The 22741-nt window shown below is 44.6% G+C and overlaps 1 protein-coding gene across 1 annotated transcript; it reads left to right on the plus strand.

Annotated features, from left to right (window-relative positions):
* The first annotated feature begins 10253 nt into the window (after nt 1–10253).
* Nucleotides 10254–19454, plus strand: Paqr9 (progestin and adipoQ receptor family member 9). The gene is made up of 2 exons (XM_071615580.1): nt 10254–10403; nt 10784–19454. The coding sequence occupies exons 1-2, from the start codon at nt 10401–10403 to the stop codon at nt 12071–12073; spliced, it is 1293 nt and encodes a 430-aa protein (XP_071471681.1). The 5' UTR covers nt 10254–10400; the 3' UTR covers nt 12074–19454.
* Nucleotides 19455–22741: the final 3287 nt, after the last annotated feature.

The raw sequence follows: 22741 nt of genomic DNA on the forward strand, positions 1-22741 counted from the left end.
TCTCCTCATTCTATTTTGGGAACAGCAAGGAAACAACTTAAAAGAAAAAAAAAATGTAATAGTACATAATAGTACAATTGGTAACAGGGATAAATTCTTAGCATCTCAAAACACTTCCAGTGGAGATCCGGATGAACCATCAGAGGTATTTAAAATAAAAAAGGATGTATACTATTCTATTTCAGGGAAATATCCACATTAAAATATCAACATTAAAAATAGAACATGAAATTCACACGTGGATTGTAATTACATTAAACGTCTGTAGGTATACTTTAAAAGATTAGAAGTTAGAATATTGCCAATGGTTTGGAATGTAACTAGGGTTTTTCTTTTTTCCCTAGAAATTCTTCACTTAAAAAAAAAAAACAACTTTTATGCAAATTGGAACAAATGGCAACTGACATTTCGAAGTACCAGAGCTATTCTTGACAGACTTACAAGAGAAGAGCAGAAGCAATTGCCTGCATGTTGGGATTTGTCAGCCTGTCCCCAAGTCCAGCTCCTCCAGGTCCAGATAAGGGGACCCGGTTCTGCAGCCCCATCCCCTCCTGACAGATCACACTGATGTCACCTGTTCAGTTCATGCATGCTTCTCAGCTCCTCTGGGATTCTGGTCACTGTGCTGCATCCTCCTCCAGCAGATCTGGATGGGGCCTGCCATGCATGGCCACCTCCCCACCTAAGGCCGACTGCTGGCCTTTTGAGTTCTCCTCCTGCAGGAGCTTCCTCCCAGCACCTTCAGGTGGAGCTGGCCTGCACTTGACCCTTCCTTCCCCTGCAGTTAACTAAATGCCCAGACGTTCAACCCATTCCAAAAGTTCACCTCCTTATATTTCAATGGCTTCTTGTTTTTAGGAATCCCTATTACAAGTTGAATATGGGCTGGGGATATAGCTTAGTTGGTAGAGCACTTGCCTCACATGCACAAGGCCCTGGGTTCAATCCCCAGCACCACAAAAAAAGAAAAAAAAAAAGTTGAACACACTTGAAAATTATACCATTTTAAGTTGGTGTTTCATGATATTTCCATTGAGTTTGTTGCGCCTCACATAATGGGGACATAGGAATAACAGAAATGGCTACCGTTTATTGGTACCTTTTTGTGGCTGGCACTTTTTAGACATCAGTCTTCACAACAATCTTGGAGGAGAGCCATGTGGTTTTCCTTTGCAGCTCAGAGAGGCTCAACAGCTCACCCAAGGTCACATAGCTGGTACATGACAAAGTCAGACTTCAAACCTGGCCAAATCTGACTTGGAAGCCAGGGCTCTTTCACCCACCTTTCACTGTGTACCTACCCTCTGCAGTCTCAGAGAAGGCACAGACTGAGAGTCATAGACCCAGCAGAGTGTCCCTGACATCTTCATTTCTCTGGGCTTTGGTCTCCCTCATCTGTAAAATGAAGTAGTTGAACTTAAAAAGCTGCACAATAGGAAGGAATAGAAGGTGCAAGGGAAATGGACAAAACGGGCCTCCACTGCACTTACAGACTCCTTAGAGGCCATCACAGGTCCTTGCGTGACACAATTCCAGGCAGTTACCTCTTCCCCAGAGAGAAGAGGAGAAAGGGCCAGGATTGGTCACACAGCCAAATTTTCTAGCTGTCACATGAAGAAACAAGCACAGAATGCCCCAGGTACAGGAAAGAGAATCCTTTCTGACAGACAGCTCTCTGCTGGGGAAAGTCAGGTAGAACCATTACTGGCCACCACCCTGGGTGCAGGATTGACTGGCAGTAAGGAGGTCCTCTTGGGACAGGACTCAGGGAGTGGGATCTGAAGGTGCAAAACAGAGTGGTGGAGGAGATGCATCTGGCTCTATTTTTTTGCACTCAGAGCTAAATCATATCATCACAGACTCTGTCACCAAAGAAACCTGCAGAATGCAAACGAGAGGAAGAATTGCAGTCGGAATAACCGCCCCCAGAAAAGGTCAGGCAATTAGGCATAAGTTGTTCTTTTTCCAGGAACTGCCCCCATCTGCAACCTTCCTGTGTCACTGCACACAGACACGTAACCACTGCTTTTAAAAATGCAAGACCACACTTCCCTGAGTTTCTTATTGAGCACATTAGGTGAAGCGAAATCCAACCTCAATCAAGCTAGAAGCCATCTAATGTTCAGATTCCGCCCAATGGCAATGGAGGCCGAACTCAAATCTTCCTCCATCCTCCCACACCCAAGTTTCCCAGAGATCTTTTCCTTCCCGAGCCTTTGCAGGTGGTGCTGGGCTGGATTCTGCCTTCGGACAGTTCTCTGGGAGGCTGTCAGGTCACGTGGCACCTGCAGGAGCTGCTGTGTTCCAGAGAGGACACAAAGAGAAGGTGCTGGATACACCGAGGCCCGCTGTCCCCCAACTCTTCCTGTGGAATGGTGCTTGCTCTAGAGCTCTGTGTCCCTGTGAAACGCACCACCTGACTGCTAGTGGCTTCTGTGTAAACCACCGTTTTAGCAGCTACCTGCTCAGCTATGCTCTCACCAATGGGTCAAAAAAACCAGGATGTGGTGGTCTCCAAGGCTCTTAGGGCACTTGCAAAACTCCAAGCATCTTAAAACAGCCTTTCAGGGGGAGAATCTGCTAAGTGCCCAAAGCTCAGGCCATAGGCCCGGAGCATAATATTTTTATACCTCTGTGGCACTGTATCTGCCTTGACATTTGCTTCTCTATTTCAGTAAAGGTGAAAACATGGTGAGACAGAATCCTAAACAGAGCTGTTGAGCTGCCAGGGGTGCTAAATGAGGCTATTAATAGAAGAGATTTGAGGAATTCTCTTTGATACAAACGACTTTGTTAGAATTGACCTTTAAAATTCAAATCAAACACTGCTACTCCTTCTCACCCTCATGGCCATGTTATAGGTGGTTTCCTTCCAGATAAATGACTAGTCCTGCAATTCCACGCGCCTGCTCCGAAAGGCTCCGCCAGGCAGGGGTGGAGGATGTGGCCAGCACCCTTTTTTGATGATGTTATGTTTTGAAGGTCCCCTAGTGATTGATCTTAGTGCAGAAGCCACTGCCCTCGTTACAAGAGATTCACAGCCAATGGCTTCTGTGTTTTCTATTTCTGGGTCAGTACTTCTGGGTTGTGGAGGTCAGTTCATTAGAGATGCTTCTGCCTGAGCAGCATCAATACACATATTCTGAACTGAGCCTGACTCTGGGCTTAGCTTTTAGGGATAGTCTTTTTAATCATTCCACAAATGTTTCCTAAGTGTCAGGCACTCTGATGGGAGCTGTGGATAGGCAGTGAGCTTACATTTCAGGAGAAGAGAAAGAAAGAAATATATAATACATCACATATTATATAATGTCAGATAATGCGACTATGAGAAATATAAAGCAGGGTGAGGGGGCAGAGTGAGAGGGACCCCATCACTATCATGTCAGGGTGGACAGCAAGGTCTCTGGGAGGTGGCAATGTTGAGCAGAGGACTAAATAAAGGGAGAATGTCAGAAAGAAAAGTAGTTGAGGCAGAGGGAGGCAAACAGAAACAGAGAGTGCAAAGGCCCTGGGGCAGCTGTCAGTCCACCAATGAAGCAGTAAAAGGTGCTTATTCTTCAGGGGAAAGAACACACGTCTGGGCTGTGAGCATGGCTGACAGAGCATGGGCTACCGACCAGGCCCCTCTGCCCTCAGCTGGGCCACTGTGAGAGGCCAGCCTGTACACAGCCACAGGGAGCCTCTCCTAGCGGCACATGCTTGGGACTCAGCAGAACCTTAGGAAGGCTGGTGCTGTCAGAGGAGAGGTCAGAATGAGGGAGAGCAGTAATGAGCAATCACAGTCTTAAAAAATAATCCTTTTCTTACCATAATTAAGCACCACCAACCATGAAGGACAAATGTCAAGTCAGTCCCTCCACGGGGTTCCCCCTCCCATCTCCCAAAAGAGGGACGGTTTTCTGCCACCAACTATGAGGCTGCTGTAGAATTTTAAAATCACATCAACCCTAGTGACAGGAACATTCCAACATGGAGACTTGAGGCTGGCTCTTCCCATGCCTGTCTCATACAGGGAAACCCCCTCCACCCCCTTTCTAACCCTTCCTTTATTTGTACCCTTGCTGGTCTTTTCTGAGCAATGTGTTCTGTGCAGCCAAGCCAAAACAGCCCAGCATAAATAACTGATACTTAATATTTTTTATATTAAAAAAAATCTAACTAAAACACATTTTCATCATCCCTTCTTTCATAAGAAATCTCTATCTTTATGAAAGGCTTTTCTTCTCTGCCTTATTTCTGAATTGTTTAAAATGTCTGACGAATGTCTTGACAACTCCATATCCAATGATTTAATCTTAAATTTTTTTAAAAAGAATTTGAGAAAACAAAGTATTATGTTGTGTTTGCATCTGGCAGACCTGTGTTAGTTGGTCTCTGCTAAGTGGGGGTTGAATTTGATGTCCACAGGTATAAAGCATGCTCATTACTGAGGACCCTGTTAGAAATGCTAACTGAAGATTTCAATGCACTCTGGAGCTGGGAGTATGGGATAGAACTGTGGCCCATGGAGCCATCCATTCCCACCCTTCTTCCCTCCCAACATACACCAAATTAAACCAGGTTAGTATAATCAGGAAGCCTGCTGAATGCAGGAGTTGGCCGTCCATGCAATTTAAAGAAGAAATGAAAGAAAGATCCACTGTCCAGCATCCACCCCCATTTGCTAATTACAAGTAAGCGAGCAAGGACATTGTTAGTACAAAGGAGAAATCAGTGAATATGAGATGGGCGCCAAGGGATAGGCAGACCATCCTCCAGGATTGATGGCTTTCCCAAAGACAAGTGTGTGGATGTCTCGTGACACTTAGTTTTTCCTGGTTCATTTGTCAGATGGCATTTAACCCTCACCCCAGCCCTGACCCCATTCCCATGGGGGTCAGCGCTAGGGGTGCAGGTGTCTGTAGAGCACATTACTTCAGAGTAAAAACATCCAAAGCTAATGGCATTCAGGGCAGCATTACAGTTCCCAGTTTCAAAACGGCTGCACCCAGTGAGTTCTCACAAAAGGGCTGCCTTTAAACATGGCGGAGCCATTGCCCCTCCAGTGGAGAGCAAGAACAATTCTGATTTGGCTCCACTGTGCTCCAATTCACTCCTCTGCTCTTCTACACCTGGGGTTCCTAGATCCAGCTCTGTGCCCCTAGTGCTGATTAGGGCCTGCTAAGTACACAACTGGGGACTATCTCCCAAATGCTCACCATGGATCCACCCAGTAAGCCCTCCCCAGTGCCAGGAAGTGTCTAGACAAGGAATTAGGTGGGTATGAGAATGGAGTGGCTCCAGTTGAGGTTGGTCAGGGCAGCAATGGAGGGATCAAGAGCACACCACCACCAAATCCATTTTGACCCAACTTCCCAGAACCCAAGGCTCAAAGGAAGCATGCCAATGGGTGACCAGGAGAATAAGCATTTCCTAGAACATTCGTCCTTGTTCAATGTGGAGAAGTGACTTAAGTGTACTGATAAGACACATCGGTCTCCCCAAATGCTTATGGTTTGGACACAAATGGGGCTCCAGATGAACACAAGGTCACCGAAACACACTCTTAAAACAATCAATCCACCTAGGATACATACAACACCCTCTATTAGTCTAGTGATTGGCACCTAGATAATTATGTTCACAAATATTTTCAACAAATAGATATTAACCCTCAAAAAAAAAAAAAAGAAGAAACATCATTACATTATAGAACTAAACAGAACCAGCAACAAGCAAATTTCATTGAGGCCCAAGCTGAACCCCGTAACAGAGATGCCCTCCCCTCGAAGTCAAGTGTGTGATGAGGTAACAGGATACTTCCCTCCTGTACCAGTCAGCTGCTCTAATTGATAATATTGTGATAAATGCGAAGATTATCTGTGAAATCACAGAATCTGCTCTTTGCCTCTGTGCAGCAAGCCTCTGGGATCAACAGATGTTCCTCCTTTAGACGATGACACTTGTTATACTAAACGTACCTAATCACATCCAGGGTCACTTTCCATGTGTGCAACTGCTCTATCTGGCATGGTTCTTTTGGGGAACTTTCTAACCACACGCAGACTCAATAACCCTTATGGCTGACCTTTGGGCCAAGATGCAACAGTGTGTGTTTCTCATCAATAGCACTCCTTTAATTATTAACAAGATTTTCCAATAACGACAATGATAAAAGAAAAAAACTTATGATGGAAAAGGATAAGTCCCTTTACTGGAAATGTTCAAGGCAAGCTACGTAACAGCTTCTCAGGAGCAAGTGCCTATGAAGGAAAGGTTGAGGGGATTGGAAAGAAAAGCACTGGACTCCAGCTCTGCCACCGGGCTGCTGAACCTCTCTGTGCCTGTTTCGTTTTTTGGGGGCCTGAAAATGGGGATAGTGTGTTCACCTTGCCACCTTGTCCAGCTGCCTCCGCCTCTCTCCCAGGTCCAGGGTGGATTCCCCCTCCTGACTCTCAAGTCACTGGAAGAGGTTTGGGGGGTCACCATCTGTTGTGCATACTAAACACCCAACCCGTTGTGACTGGGATTTTTTTTTAAATCATCACAATAAGCTTTTCAAAGGTTAGAACCTAAAATCCTAGAATCTTAGAATAGGAAGACCACTTAGTTCCTAAAATCCTCTAGTCTGACTCTTCTTATTCACGGAGCTGTTTTTGTTTATTAATTATATGCTACTTTCTGATACTGTACAAACAAGGGCAATGGACTATGGAGCAGAGGTCAATAAACAATTCCCATCACCCACCCTTCTCAAAGTGTTTTGACCCTTCCCTGGGCCTCAATTTATTGCCTATCAATTACCCCCATGGACTACATACTAAAGCTTCATATTGAAACTGATGAGACTTACACAGAAATTGTAATCTTTTATTCTTCACCTTAGTCTCCTGTGTGCCCACTTCAGAGACCCAGGGTAGAAAAAAGGAGAATGAGCCGAGGTTGGGGCATGTGACATTGACACTACATGGAAACTTCAAAGGAAAAAACATCCTCAACCAGTCTTCCTTAGCATTTCTTCAAGAGAGAAACAGGGAACAGGCAAGAATAGCATTTTCTCTCCAGTTTCCAGCCCCCCTCCCTGACTTTCCAATCACACTTGTCCCCAAAGATTGTCACAGTCACTTCTGATGCCATAAGATTTTCTACCACTAGGGAGCTCATGCCCTGTTGTTTGGCTGTGACCCTGTCTGACCTGGGAGAGTGTGGTGGACACTATCATGGCTACCTTCAACTTGGAGAAAAGAGAAGCATTTTGTTGAGACTGTATATTCTGAAGACAGGGATTGAACCCTTGAGTTCTCTTTCTAAAGATTCTTGCGTGCAATTAACTCCTAGGTCCATTGTGGTTTATTGTTTACTTGCTTGGCTCATTGTTTTCTGGCTAACGTGAGACTAAAAAGTTATTTCCTCTGGAAAATAGGTGTCTTATTAGCAAATGGCATGTTTTTCTGCAGATTTTACAGGTCACTAATTGTCCTTATTAGAAAACATCAAATTTACTGTGAAATTTTATATATGCTTCATTTCATTAGAGAGAACCACAAAGATACCGATAGCTGGTCTAGAAGAAAGTTGCTAAAGCAAATCAGATTAGAAAAAGCGTTTATCCAGTTTGCCACACAGCCAACATATGATTGCATTTTGCAGCCAGGGCCCCACAGGACGCTGATGTACAAAATTTCTACAGAACTACCAAAACCACGTTTGCAACCTCCATTTGGCAAGCTTTCCATTGAGAACATGAGCTGGTTTCTGTGACCAGACTCCAGCACTGGCTTTCCACACACACCTTGAGGGGCGGGAGGTGGCAGCCAGCACATTGCTTCTATCTGTTCAGCCAAACCCAGCAACTTAAGCCTGGTTCTCACTGACAAGAGGCAGACAGTTTACTGGAATTAAAACAAACTACAAAACCCAGCATTGGTGGGAGGTGGGGAACACATTTTTATATCACAATTTTAAAAATTAAGAGACATTAACCCTATAGATGGGTACTAATTCAGGAAAAAATCACATTGCTATTTTATAATGAAAACCTTTTATAATTAGAACACTCGTGCTGTTTCCTTTATTCCTTTTTACTTAGCTTTGTCAAGATACAGCAAGGTTAGCTGTCTGGGCTCTGCACAGTGAATGTTCATGAACACCTCTCACTGCGTGGCTGTACTTGACTTTGCACCTCCCACGGGGCAAGGATATATGAGAAAGGAGAAAGGCAGAGACCATGAAGGATTTGTGATCACTTACAAGAATGTTGTGACAGGGTGTTGTTTGACTTTATAAAATAATGACTTTTTAAAAGAACACTATATTTTATTAAGAATCCATTCTGCCATTCTTAGATGCAATGATAAATGTTATCTTATCTAGCTAGAGATGGTGCACACTCATTTACAGCCAATTCCATTATTTTGCTTGAAATGAACTTTTTATTGTATTTTTTCCAATTATGTAAGTGAGCTGATCATGCAACAAAGAGGTTGCTAAATGTGGGAATTATTATAAGATCAACATTTTTTACAGGCTACAGCTTAGGCTGTTTGTGGAGTGACAAAGGGAACATGAAAAGAAATTTTTTTTCCCTGTCTGCCCTGCATTTAGGTTTATCATTCCTAGGCTTGAATTAAGTGCCTGAATCTTAATCCCTTTCACAAGTTAGCAAGTTAGCATGGGCCCTCCGTCCAGATGTGAAAGGAAATTAGATTTCACTTTAAAACAGACAGTGGGAAACCAGAGAACACTAAAACAAAATACTGGTTAAATAACTGCAGCAAACCTTATTTATTAAAATCCATTAATCAGGAATGTGTGCTAGGTCAGACACAAGACCAGAGTTTGCCTTTGGCCTAATTGTGTAAGAGTTTGCTAAATCAATTACTAGTGGAAAATATTTCAGAGAGAAGACCAACACTTCTAAAGAGACTGTTAAGTAATTCTATTCATTTACAATACAGAATGATATCCCAGTTATAAATAATTTTTATCCATATCTTAAAGCCACCTTGAGCCTCTCCTAAGTAAATCTTCCTTAATTTACTTACAGGATTTGCTGTAGTTAGGAAGGTAGCCTTTTATTCTTGAAATGAACTTAAAAACGAAAACTGAAAGCTTTTCCTAAATCATTCCTTTCTTCCTTTGAGTAAAACGGGTTGCTGGATGTTCCAGCTGAAATACATGAAATCTAGAAACAGCATACCTGGGTTCAGGTTCCCCTTCTACCACTTAGGCCTGTTCTTTATGGTCAAGGGTGCCCCCATTTCCTCTTCTGTAAAATGGGATGCATGATACCTAAAAGATTTGAAAACTATAAGGTGCTTAGTGCTTATTGTCGCCTGTACCACAGGTTAGAGATCAGTTAAACCCAGCCATACCCCCAGGGTATCACTGAGAGAAACTTACATGTTGAACTTTTTAGAACACACAGGTTTTTGAGCCCCTCTTTCTTCAAGGGTCAAGGCATCTTTCCAAATCACTTGGAGTCTTCGAATCTTTTGTTCTTGCCTCCAGCCATCCAACCTATCCTGCCAGGTACTCCTGGTTAATTATGCATAAGTTTTACCCAAGCCTGCCATGTCTCTAGGAAATGATCTTGCTTTCTCTCTTCAATTCGTGCTAGAATGCACCTGCTCCCTGAGGTCTTCTTTCATCCATGCCCTCCCTTGACTCGGGCGCAGCTCTGCTTGGGAATCCCTTCTTAATAAATTCCTCGGATCCTAAGACGTTTTCTGAATCGCCAGGTCGTCATGTGAAGTTTTTCACTAAAATGCGGAGGTTCCAGCAACCCGTCCTGAGCTGCCGGACTCGGGGCTCCAAACAAGAATCCTAGTTACAGACGCAAGAAGATGGGTGAGCTGTGGCTCCAATGGCCGGTGAGCACGAGAGGAGGCTAGTTTGGGGACGGTTCCTCTGGACAGGACAAGGGTGAGGGAAATAGGAGGATAGTGACGCACCTGAATAAGTCCGCTAGGGGAAAGGGGATAAATATAAGGCTCGGTGTAGTGCTTGGAATGAAAGGCGACACGCACGCACGCAAGGATGAGCGAGGGGCAGGGAGAGAGAAGCAGCACCAGGTATCTGACAATGACGAGGCTCGGATCCGGACCCGGTAGCAGAGCCCCCGCCCCGCGTCCCCGATCTCCGCAGTGTCCCCTCGCGGGCCACCTCGGGAGATGACTGTCAGCGCATCTCTCCGCCCCGCGCGGGCCCGCGTCCCTCCCCTCCCCCGCGGCCGCAGCTCCCCGCCCCCTGAGAACGCGGCTCCCCAGTGTCCTCTAGAACGCCCGCGTGGCTGTCGGGTTTCGAATCCCAGAGCCGACCCTCACCCTCGGCCGGAGCGGCTGAGCCGCAAGCCAGCCTTTGCCCCCCGCATCAATGATTAACGGGTCGGCCTGGGCTGCGGAGGCCCGAGAAGGGGGATGGTACGGAACTCGAGACTGGGGACAACTCTATCCCCCGCGGCGGCCGCGAAACCCTAGCCGGGGAGGCCCCCGCCCTTCCTCAGTGCGCCCCCCCTCCTTCCCTCCCTCCCTCCAGCGCCTCGGCTCTCACATCCCCGCCTCTCGCTCCGGGGGCGGCGGCAGAGGCGCCCGCACCGCGCGATGCCCAGTCACCGCAGCAGCGCCGCCGCCGCAGTCCGCCGCGCCGCCGCCGCCGCCGCCGCCGCTGCTGCCGCTGCCGCAGCGCGGGCGGCCGCGCGCGGGTAGCAGGGAGCTCGGCGAGGGGGCCGCCGAGCCTCGCGCGCTCCTGCCGGTCGCCGCGCTGCCTATTGATTGTTTTATGATTCTATTTTTTTATTTAGGAGCAGCTACTCGGAGGATCGGGTCTGGTCTTGAACCTGCAGCAACGCCCCCGGAGCGGGCACAAAGGCCCCGACGGCGACCGGCCGGGGCTGCCTAGCGCGCGGGAGCCGGCGCCAGAGCTCGCCTGCGTGCGTCCTAGTGGAGCCCCGAGCACCATGCCGCGGCGCCTGCAGCCCCGGGTCACGGGCACAAAGGGCCCTCCCGCCACGGCTGCCGGAGCTTCGGGGGCCAACCGGCATTGTCATCCTGCAGCCTCCGGGGACCTCCCAGCGTCTGCCAAGCAGTTACTGCGTTGGGACGAGGTCCCCGACGACTTCGTGGAGTGCTTCATCCTGTCGGGCTACCGGCGCCTGCCATGCACGGCGCAGGAGTGTCTGGCCTCGGTGCTGAAGCCTACCAATGAGACGCTCAACTTCTGGACGCACTTCATCCCGCTGCTGCTGTTCTTGAGCAAGTTCTGTCGCCTGTTCTTCCTGAGCGGCCGCGATGTGCCCTTCCACCACCCGTGGCTGCTGCCCCTGTGGTGCTATGCGTCGGGTGTTCTGCTGACCTTCGCCATGAGCTGCACGGCGCACGTGTTCAGCTGCCTGTCGCTGCGCCTGCGCGCCGCCTTCTTCTACCTGGACTACGCGTCCATCAGCTACTATGGTTTCGGCAGCACAGTGGCCTACTACTACTATCTGCTGCCAGGCCTGAGCTTGCTGGACGCCAGAGTCATGACCCCGTATGTGCAGCAGCGCCTCGGCTGGCACGTGGACTGCACACGCCTCATTGCCGTCTACCGAGCGCTGGTGCTGCCGGTGGCCTTCGTGCTGGCTGTCGCATGCACGGTGGCCTGCTGCAAAAGCCGCACCGACTGGTGCGCCTATCCGTTCGCCTTGCGCACCTTCGTCTTCATCATGCCGCTCAGCATGGCCTGCCCCATTATGCTGGAGAGCTGGCTCTTCGACCTGCGTGGCGAGAACCCAACGCTCTTCGTGCACTTCTACCGTCGCTACTTCTGGCTGGTGGTGGCCGCCTTCTTCAACGTGAGCAAGATCCCCGAGCGCATCCAGCCAGGCCTCTTCGACATCATCGGCCACAGCCACCAGCTCTTCCACATCTTCACCTTCCTCAGTATCTATGACCAGGTGTACTACGTAGAGGAGGGCCTGCGCCAGTTCCTCCAGGCCCCACCTGCTGCGCCCACCTTCTCGGGCACCGTGGGCTACATGCTGCTGTTGGTGGTTTGCTTAGGGTTGGTCATCAGGAAGTTCCTAAACAACCCCGAATTCTACAGTAAAAAGTGAGCCTCCGCCATGGAGGAGGCTACTGGTTTGCCCGCCTGTTTGTTTGGAATTTATGTTGTTGCTGTTGTTGGTTTGTTTTCAAGTTTTCTTGTGTTTCCTTCTTTGCTCAAGGAGGGTGCTGCAAAACCACAAGGGAAAGGTCCACTGCTGCTAGGGGATCCTAGCCCACTTGGGGCTGAGGAAAAGGAAGAGAGAGGGATCAAATAGGAGGCAGAGGGCCACAATAGTTCTTGCCCTTGGAAAAAAAGGCAGGTGGTGTCTTTGACATCTGGAGATTTTGCAAAGACAGAGAATAAAATCCCAAATAAAACCCCAGTTTGCTTTTCCAGTTGTCTTCTGTGTCAGTGGTGATAACAAGAAGCCTTTGTGAGGTCAGGTATGCAATAAGGAGGATAAATAGAGAGAATCCCTGGGTACTTCCATTTCAGTCTGAGGAATGCTTGGATTTGTCAAAGAATGGAGCTTTGTAGGAAACGGGCACAAAGACACAAACCCAGGGCTTAACCTGCTAGAAAATGCATGGAATGTGAACACAAGTTAATTATTTGAATACGTTTCTCAGATGTTATTTAAATAATAATATATATGATGATTTTGCATAACTTATCAAAGCCTGTGATATGCACTGAATTTTCTTTGTCACATAGTTTTGAATTTTGTAGCCTTTTGCATTGCAAACTTGAACTGGACATCAGGGCAAGCTGGTTGAGAGTACTCAATTACTTTTTTTAAACAGTGTTTTCTGAAGGCCTAGGAGTGTCAAGATACAACTGTGAATGACTACCTTAGGGACTCTGGTTAGACTATTGGTGAGGCGCTCAAGTGGTTTATAGAGATCCCAGATTCCTATTTACTTTATTCCACAAACCCATCCTGGCTTTTTTGTTTGTTTTGTTTTTAATCTTATTCTTTTCTTCTCTATTTGTTTAAATTGCCACTGGAATAAATGTGCCTTTTAAAGCAATGCCCAAATGACTGGTCCTCAGACACAGTTTCTTGCATCAGGAAAGCAGCAGGAATAAGCTTTTCTTACTTTACTGCAAATCAGGGTTTAACATTCCACCCAGGAGGGAAGGAAGGTGGTGTTGGTCTTGAGTGTTTGGTAGAACCAGAAGTGGCTTACACCGGCATGCAGAGCATTTGGCTTCTCTATTGAGAGAAGAAGCCAACCCACTAATGTGACCACAGTTCCTAATTCAGATGTCGGGGAGGGTGAGAGGACACTGACACTGCCCATCTCTGTTTAAAATTAAAACTGTAATATTCAGGAATATTTATGTTATGAAAACAGGAGCGTATTACTTATTTATGTTATGAAAACAGGAGCATATTACTTAAGTAGTAATTGCAACTTTTGAGTTAAATGAGATTACACTTGCCCAGTTAAATACTAAAGCGTCATCCGGGTCCAGGGTATGGAAGTGATTGGCAGTCACCCTAAATCATTGAAAAATTAATGAACACACCCCAAGATGCTTTCTAATGATCTGATTGGCCAGTGTTATTCAGACTCGATTAACAGAAACCACTGAGGTAGCTTATTTATATACTTAACACTCTTGGTAAGTCGTTTTGGTTAAGAGCCAAATAAGTCTGTGAATAGAGAGTCTTGACCTCATGGCATAATTTAGATCAAGCACAGAAAATAGATGAACACTTACCTCAGCACTGGTAGGATGGTGCTCCTAGAAAGGTTGCTGTTTTTGTTTGTGTTTTTAATAGCCACTAGAATTGTAAACAGAGAAGCTCAGCACAATTCCCTGGAGGAACCAGTATCCTTGAATGTGTTAATTTGCACACAGAAGTCAAATTTATGTAGGTCTATATTTGATTTAGGACCTCTTAATGGGCTCTTCAATACACTTTGCACAGTTCCAGAGGAGTGTCAGTGTCTACCCCTTTGCAAAGTGCAAGAAGAGTGCCTGTTAGGTTACGAAGGCTGGTGATTTGTTCTCAGCACAGATGTTATTCCTCAGCTGTAACTTAATTCCATACACGTGTTCAAGGACAGCTGTGGAAATCAGGATATTTCCACATGCAAACTTATTTGCATGGTATTGTCATCTCCTCTAGAGCCCCAAAGAATGTTGATTCGGAAACTAGAGAAACAGGTTGAAGAGTATCTTGCAGCTCCCCTGTCAAATGGGACCTCCCTTTCAGAAGGAGGGAGACTTCTGAAAAGGATCCATGGATTTGAGAATAAGAACAATCCTGGCATTTATCATTTTAAATTTTTTGTTGGAGATTTTCTGGATCCACAAACAGAATTCTCTTCTTGCCCTGTGTCTTTGTCCTTAAGCAAGGGCCACTTAGGGATAAAATTATACCCCTATCATTTTCAAGTGATTATGATGCATGAGCCAATGAGATGACACACTTTTCCCTGGGAAGGTTAAACTGCCCAGTCTGTTCCAGAGAGAACCAGGACTCCTTTTCCTCTTTCCTTTGCCTCTTCCTTCCCCCGTGTCCTTCCCTTCCCATTCCACTTTAGATGTTATATACCACACATACCAGTAAAGGAGGACATTCTAGTTGACAACAGTGATTGGACTTCATGTCATGTTTGCAAACAGGTACCACATATGCTAAGATCAGGAACAATTTGTTTATCTGTGTTATTTGCTAAATGACATCAGATTTCTGTTAGGAGAGACAATTCTATTTTAGAAGCAAATGTTTACTGAGTCTCCACATTTGCATGGAACTATCCATGTATATTGCACAGTTCAAGGGTAACGTGGCAATCAGAATAAAACATCTTTAAAAACATTTTTTTCACACTCTTTATTTTGCCACATCTATTAAAATTCAGTTTCACTTTATTATGCTCAGTTGTTCAAAATACAGGACAAATTATAAATAAGAATTCACTCCATTATCTTTGCACAATCTACTCTGGCAGTAGAATTTTGCAGCATATTATGTAATGCTTTTTATTTTTACTTGTTAGTCATGATCTAGATGACATCTCAAGGAGCAGCACCATAGAGTCATTCTTGGGAGAAGAGGATGTTTGACTTCTGTGCCTGTCACCGGTGGGTGGGTCCCTGGGGCTGACTCAGGCTGACTCAGTAGTTTAAAAGGTTTCCTTTCTTCTCTGCCCTTCTTGCAGCTCAGGTGAAAAGGGTGACCTTCCCAGGGAGAGGAAGTGGAGCTCTTTGGTCTTGTCATGACTTGTAAAAATAAATGTGATCTTTTCCACTGGCCATACGCTTTCTATAAATAACCCAGGGAGAAAGTGTGGGGCTACAGAGCTGGCCAGGGTGGCCTTCACATGTTTCCATTCATAAATCCTGTAAGTGCTTGCAGTCAGAAAACCGTTAAGCCTCATTCATCATTGCCACTTCCTGGGAACCATTTCTAAGAATGTAGAATTTGAAGACGGAGGTGATTTTTATATTTTTCTGGTATGGTGCTGAATCTGAGGGCTAGCAGCAATAATAAATCGGGATTTTTAAAATATTTGAATCTCACAACTTTAGTTAGTCTGCACAAGCAAGAGACAGGTTTGATAGAAGTTATCTTCAAGATTTTACCATGGGTCCAAGGGGACAGAATTGTGTTTTCAAACTGATTGTAGGATGTGGGGACAGTTATGCGCTCCGTCGTGTTTTCTAGCCTGCACAACTTTGATACCTGCCCAAGCACAGAGACCCTAACTGCATGTATCACATATAATATATGGGTCTCTATGTTCCTTTAATTGATTGCAATTTTTAAATAGAGCAAAATAAGAAATAATCGTTTTTGAAATCAGATTACAAAATCCAACAAAATGCCATCAGTCGAGGTTTGTCTTTGTGACTTTGTCAGTGTCTTTGGTTGCTGTTTATGCCTTCATTCATGTAATCCCTGAGTGATCATTGACCACCTACTATATGTAAGCTATTGGGCAAAGATCCATATTGTCACAGCCATTACTTTTTTTTTTCTCCCTTGTTGGAAGAGAATTAGAAGTTTGGGTCTTCTCTCCTTTCCATTAGCATAAGCGCAATACATAGGATCGTATTTCAATTAACGTGCTAATTTGCCTGCAATCAATTGTTTTTCCTGTCTGCTTCTAAGCCTTTGGTTAAGAATGACTTGAAAATTTAATGTACAATCCAGGTAAAGGGATAGTGTGCCCACGTGCAGAACTGAAAAATTTATCACCACTATTAATTAATAAAGATACTACTAATAATAACGATTGGAAGGTTAATAGTATTCATATCATTATGAAGTGTGATTCATTCAAAGTGCCTAAATTATGATGTCATTAAGTGAATTTCATAGAGAGTGTAATAAAGTTTAAAAAAAATACACATATGAGTTCAAGTGCTTAAATATCCGAAATTAAAACTGAGACGAATGTTCCAGCCTTTGCCCTCTTTCAAGGTCTGTGTTGTAACTTATAGAGCATCTCTTAGAAAAACTACCTGTGGGGGAATTTGGTTTGGTTTGGTTTTTTTGTACTGGGGATTGAACTTAGGGGAGCTTAACCACTGAGCCACATCCTCTGTCCTTTTTATTTTCTATTTTGAGACAGGTTCTCGCTAAGTTGCCGAGGGCCTCGAAAAATTGCCAAGACTGGCCCTGATCGGGCTTATGATCCTCCTGCCTCAGCCTCTGGAGTTGCTGGGATTACAGGTGTGTGCCACCATGCCTGGCTGGAGGAGTTTTTTTTTTTTAGGATCCCTTTTTTGAAGGATCTGACTTAATTTAATAAAATAGGAAGAGGATATGGGAAAAGGAGACCAAGGAGGATTGGATTCCAGTATCCAGAATGAGGCAAGTTCCAATATGGACATTTTTGCTCATGTTTTAAATTTTGTACCTAAAAAATCACGTGAACTCTCAGGGTGTTAGTATTTAAAGAGGTAGGCAAGGAATTCTATTTGATGCCTCCTGTGGCTTTTGAATTGAGCATGGAGTACCTGTGTGTATTTTGAGTGGTACATTTATCCTCTGGCTTAATGTCCTTAATTTGTTTCCGTACAATAGGACATAAGTGAAAAGGGCTCTGGGGAATAGCACCAGCCAATTGTAAATCACCCTTTGAATGATTTCCTTGAAGGATTGCCAATATCCTGACATACATTGCCTGACAGTGAACAAGCCCAGATACTTTGAAAAAGGAAGCGTCCAGGGGCTGAAGCTTAGCACACTATTTCTTTGCAAGAGACCACATGCTTTCCTCTTGAAGATCTGACTTCTTCAGCATTATGAATAATTATTTCTCAATTATGAAAATGCATGTCAGTTCTTCTTGGTTACTATTCCAAAAAGCTAATATAAATTTATGCTGTTCTTTTTTTAAAAAAAGACAAAATTACACTCTGGGTTGCAGATTTCTAACCAGTTTGTAGTCCTGTTTTGTTTTGTTTTTTTTTCCTTTTGCTTTATTTATTTATTTTAGAGCCGCTTAAGAGTCTGTGGGCATGTTGCAGAATTAGAGTGTTTATTTATAGGTCAGAGGCCAAGAATACTCACTGAGCTGCTAATTGTGGCAGGATGTGACTTTTGAAAGCTCTGAAATTTAATGTACACCTATGTGCAACAATACGCACTCATTTACTGTTTAACTCTTTTGGGAAAGCAGATTTTCCCTTGAGCTTCTGAAAATATTCCCAGTGTCTTTTGCTTCTAAATGCTATACAGGAGCTTTCCAGCTTTTTGTTCCCAACCTCTGAAAGCTATTCCAAACCTGGCATTTCTCAAGGAAAATGTTCTTGAATGTGCAAAATTATTCTCCAGCGTGTAAAAGTGGCAGGCCACCTTGCTCATGCCTTACAACTCCACCCAAATACACAATAAGCACTCCAGGCTGGGAGGGGGTGTCCTTCAGTTGGTTATTTAGGCCATAAAGATGTCATAAGGATGACCCTTCCTCTGTTTACCACATGGAGAGAGGACACCATGTAAATCAGCCCATTTATAGATGAAGTACAGGGACCAGTTAACTTTCATTTCATTCTTTCTCTTAGATTTATTTCTAGTTAGCACAACCTGTTTTTAATACACTGGATGCAAAAAAGCAAAATTCATGGGAAACAATTTTGAAGAAGTATTTTAATTTTATATTGCAAAATTTGTAATAGCCATTTGTTTGTTAATAAAACAGGCCTTAGCACCTGGATGAGAACCAGTGCTTTTTGGAAAGCCTCATCTTTGTCCTAGGAGTTTAATCACCTTGAGTTCTTATCCAAATGAAAAAGACCTCTCAGGTCTTTAAAAATGTAAATACTGTAGAGCTTAAAGACAAAACGATTTTTTTAAGAAGAAAATATGTCCAATAAGTTCTATGTGTGTAACAAGGTTAAATTCAAAGTCTTTTAAAATTCTGGTTAGAAACTTTTTAAAATTTCCTCTCCCAGGAGGACCTAGCTAGGAAAGTCTACTTTTCTGCCAGACGGGTTCTGGGTCTCTGGAGGTGGTGAGCAAAGCAACTGAGTACCCAGACACTAAGGAGGTGACGAGGGTTCGAGGACAGTGACTACAGAGCCAGTAAGAAGCATAGCCCTGGAAACTCTGTCCCTTGTGTCTTTGAAGTGGGAAGAAGAATCAGCCCCAGGTCCTCTCTGCCACCTTGAAGCCTTGGCTTTCCAGGAATCCAGCCTTGAAGACAGAGGTTCCTAAAAGGAGTCCTTGGCCTTCTCTGACCATCTGCCTTAGGAGGTGCATCCATTTCTAATGAAGAATTTAAATGCCACGATTGTACTGGGATTTCCAAAAAGGTACAACTAGCAGGTCCCCTCTGCAGTAAAGGGCATTCCTTGAAGGGCCATATGCATATTCTCCCTCAGGTCAGAGGCAGAGGGAAGATTTAGCAGTGATCAAATAGAAACCTTGATTCTTTTTTGTTGTTGTTGTCTTGTTCTGTTTTTATTTTTTGTTTTTAAATTCACTTAATGGTGATAATGGAAAAAGAAAAGAGTAAAGAATAACCTAGGCATAAAGAAATAATTATTCTTCCCACTGCTTGTTAAATTAATTCTTCTCAGACTACCCTGACTTGGGTCTCTGCATCCTAAAGAGCTATATTTAGCTGGCTGAAGAGGCCTCCTCAGGACATGGGAACTTCTCTACCTGGACTATGAGGTGGTTTCAGGTCAATAGTGTGTTCTGACAGAAGAGCATTGCTTTATCGTAATTCCAGATTTCCTGATTAATCAGCCAAAATAGTCTTTAGAAATAGATATCATTTCGGTCAATTCTGTGCATGTAACTGAACATATTGTGACTCCTGTTTGTCGTACAGTTTGCCATGATTTCAGCTTTCTGAGACATTTGTTCCGTGCAGTTTTGAATATGAAAGTCTGTATAAATAATATAACTATGCATTTTTTGCTGAAAAAAAAAAACAAATGGATGAAATAAGAATAAAACATTTGTAAGCACAGCCTTCAGGATTGCCTTTGTGTGCCTGTCTGGGAGATAGCCTTTAGCAAACACAGTAGTCCTACATTACCAATAAAATGTGTGGAACACTAGTAAACATGATAAGAAAAAAATACTCTTTTTATATAAAAATCAGCAGGCAGAAGGGAAGGATATAAGTTTGTCCCAAAGAAGAACCCTGAGAGTATTACTTTTTATAGTATTAGTTAGATGAAAAATAAAATTCATTAGTTATTTCAATGCTATATCTTCTTTAAAAATGTATATGCAGACAATTAAATCTCCCTTGTACCTCCCTGTTTTTCAAGGACATTTGTGATAGGTTCAGTGGTACACTCCTATAATCCCAGTGCTCAGGAGGCTGAGGCAGGAGGATTGCAAGTTCAAAGCTAGCCTCAGCAACTCAAATATCTATGGTCCATGGGCTTCTGTGCAATACTGCCTGTCCCAGACTCCTGGTGAGGAATATGAATTTACAGTGTCTTTGTCCCAAATAACCTTAGCAAGGAGGACCCACCTTCCGTTCTTTTTTGGGGAGTTGGGGGGTACCAGGGATTGAACTCAGGGGCGCTCTACTACTGAGCCTCATCCCCAGCCCAATTTTGTATTTTATGTAGAGGCTGAGTCTCACTGAATTGCTCAGCACCTTGCTATTGCTGAGGCTGGCTTTGAACTTGCGATCCTCCTGTCTCAGCCTCCCCAGCAACAGGGATTACAGGTGTGCGCCATGGCGCCCTGCTGTACCTTCAGTTCTTATTCTCTGTGGCGATTACTTAGGCTACACTATGTTGACTTTTAAACGCTCAATGAAGCAAGAAAAGGTTCATAGGAGGCACACTGGGGTGTTCACAGAAGGCAGGACACTGACCACACATGTCTCAGGAAGGACAGGGAGCCAGACAAGGCCAGAGACTGCTGCCTGTCCCCAGGGCAGCTCTCCAGAGCTCTGCTACCAGAGGAGCCATCTCTGACTGCTTCCTGGCCCTGTCACGTCTGTCCCTGGGACAGATTCCTGGGAAGGAGTACCTGAAGGCTACCTTAGGTTGCATGGACTCTTCTAGTGTCAGGGTACAACTGCTTGTTACTTGAGCCCTTGGGGATCCACAGGAGGGTGGAGGTGAGTTCTCCCCGCCAGGAAGAGACCATGGCAGATAAGAGCAACACAGCCTCTTGCTCCAGCCCCGTGGCTGTCTGGTACACAGCCCTAACACTAATTGCCACTCTCAGGTAGTATGAGGAGAGAAGAGTTTGGGACTGTGAGTGTTATGTCAAGCCAAATGTCCTACCAATGTCCCTGCTGAGGCTCCGGAGCGTCTGGTTACAGAGGAGGTAGCCTTTCCACACCTGCTTCCTTTAATGAAATACAGCTCTTACCTCTTTAGGAGCTGATTCTAGGTTCCCTTACACTCTGGCTTTTTGTTAGTTCCTGCCAATGAAAGAAATGGTGGAAGATTGGATTGGAAGGAAGGAAACCCATGGTATACTTACTACCATTTTCTCCTTCTCTCCCTATTCTTCCAACATTTTCCTAGGATCCTCAGGTCCTGCTTGTTGTTGGCAGTCACTATATCACCCTGAGGGAAGGCAAAATAAGAATAAAGCCAGCATATGGAGTGGGTCAAATAAAGTAAACCACTAAGGAAACCTTGATCAATCTGTGCCTGAAGCCTGCCCACATTTGGATGCTTTTCTTACTTAAGCCAATAAATTCTCTTCGTTTTAAGACTCAGTTAAAGTTGTATTTACCCTTTTTAAGCAGATGATTAAATTGATCTATAATATTTGTTTATCTCCCAGTCGTGTATAATAGGATTTGCGTAGCTCCTAGCCCACCTTGATGCAGAGAGTCCCTCATTTCAGGACCTGCATGCTAACTAGATATTGACCGGGCTTTCTTTTTTAAGTACAGATTTTCTGTATTAGTACTCACTACCACCCCTCTGCAATGCCAGAAGCACTTTCTCTCCTGTTCTCCAGTGTAGAACTGAACTTCCCTACCGCTTGTATTACTTCCTCCCTCTTAAGAAACCTCCCTCCAGTCATTGCACAGCGTTCTTCTGTGCGTTTGCAACCACTTCTACTCAACAGAGTCCTCCTATGAGCACATAAACACGTACTACTTGTTGCTTCCATCTTCTAATGTCACCCTCTCCCCACTGTGTCACTGCTAAAAATCACCCTCTCCCTCTTCTTTATAGCCAGGCTTTCTGAAAAAGAGTGGGGAACACTCTACTTTCTTAGCTTCCTCTCACTCCCTCCGTCACAGCATCCTGGCTTGATTAATCTCCCCAGTATGACTCACTAAAATGTCTCACAACCTCCTTGTGGACTGGGAGATATTTCTGAGACTCCCTTCTCCTTGGAACACTCTTTCCTTGGCCTCTGTGACTCTGTGCCACTCTTATCCAATCTCCTTTGCTGGCTCCCCCTCCACCCCACCCCGCACCCCCAAGTCATGCCTGCAGTCAGTTTTCTCAGAGTGCGAGCACCCACTGGCCAAGTTAGTTTGAGCAATTGGTCACCAGCTTTCTGATTGGGTGGCTTGCTCTCAGCCTTCCTATTCATGGCAGAGATGCCGTAGTTCTGATCCAGGAAGCTCAACCTTGCATTTGTTCCTCTAATTCTTCCAGTGAGTTTTTAAGCCAACCCATGCCTACTTTTAAACCCTTTTCAACCCAGCCAACTTGAGCGGATGCTGTTGTCTGCAAAGAGCTCAAATGGGTTCATCAACTAAGCAGGAAAATCAGGAAGGCTGGAAATGGGAATGCTGGAAAATAGCTCTTCCTTCCCCAAACCACTGACAAGAAGGCCGTTGGGCCTCCTCAGAGAGTTTGGTTCTACTTGAAAGAAAAAGGGAACATTGGGAAGATAATTACCCCGGAAATTTTATTCCCTTCATAATAACTTAAAATAAAAGAGACACACAACACGAAAACCTGAAATACATGTCAAGTGAAAGAAATCTGAAACAACAAATCCCATAATCTGTAAGTATTGTTTCCAGGTATCAAGATAGTTTGTATGATATTCATGCCAAGATTCAGTTCTGAATAACCAAAAACCCATTAAATTAAAAAGTATACAAAATTCTCACATTGGATAGGAATTCTATGAGTCTTTGATCTAAAACCTTAACTGTGTGGTCCTCCGGCCCAGGGGAAGCAGCCAGAAGTGAGGCAGGCTTTGGGAAGCTGCTCGAATTCCGCTTTCCCAGGATAAAGGTGTTTTTATCTATAATGCATCTCCTACTTCTACCATCATACCCTGGATTTCCCTGGAGAATGGATC

This window comes from Marmota flaviventris, chromosome 8 (genome assembly GCF_047511675.1).
Source record: "Marmota flaviventris isolate mMarFla1 chromosome 8, mMarFla1.hap1, whole genome shotgun sequence".
Taxonomy (NCBI): Eukaryota; Metazoa; Chordata; class Mammalia; order Rodentia; family Sciuridae; genus Marmota; species Marmota flaviventris.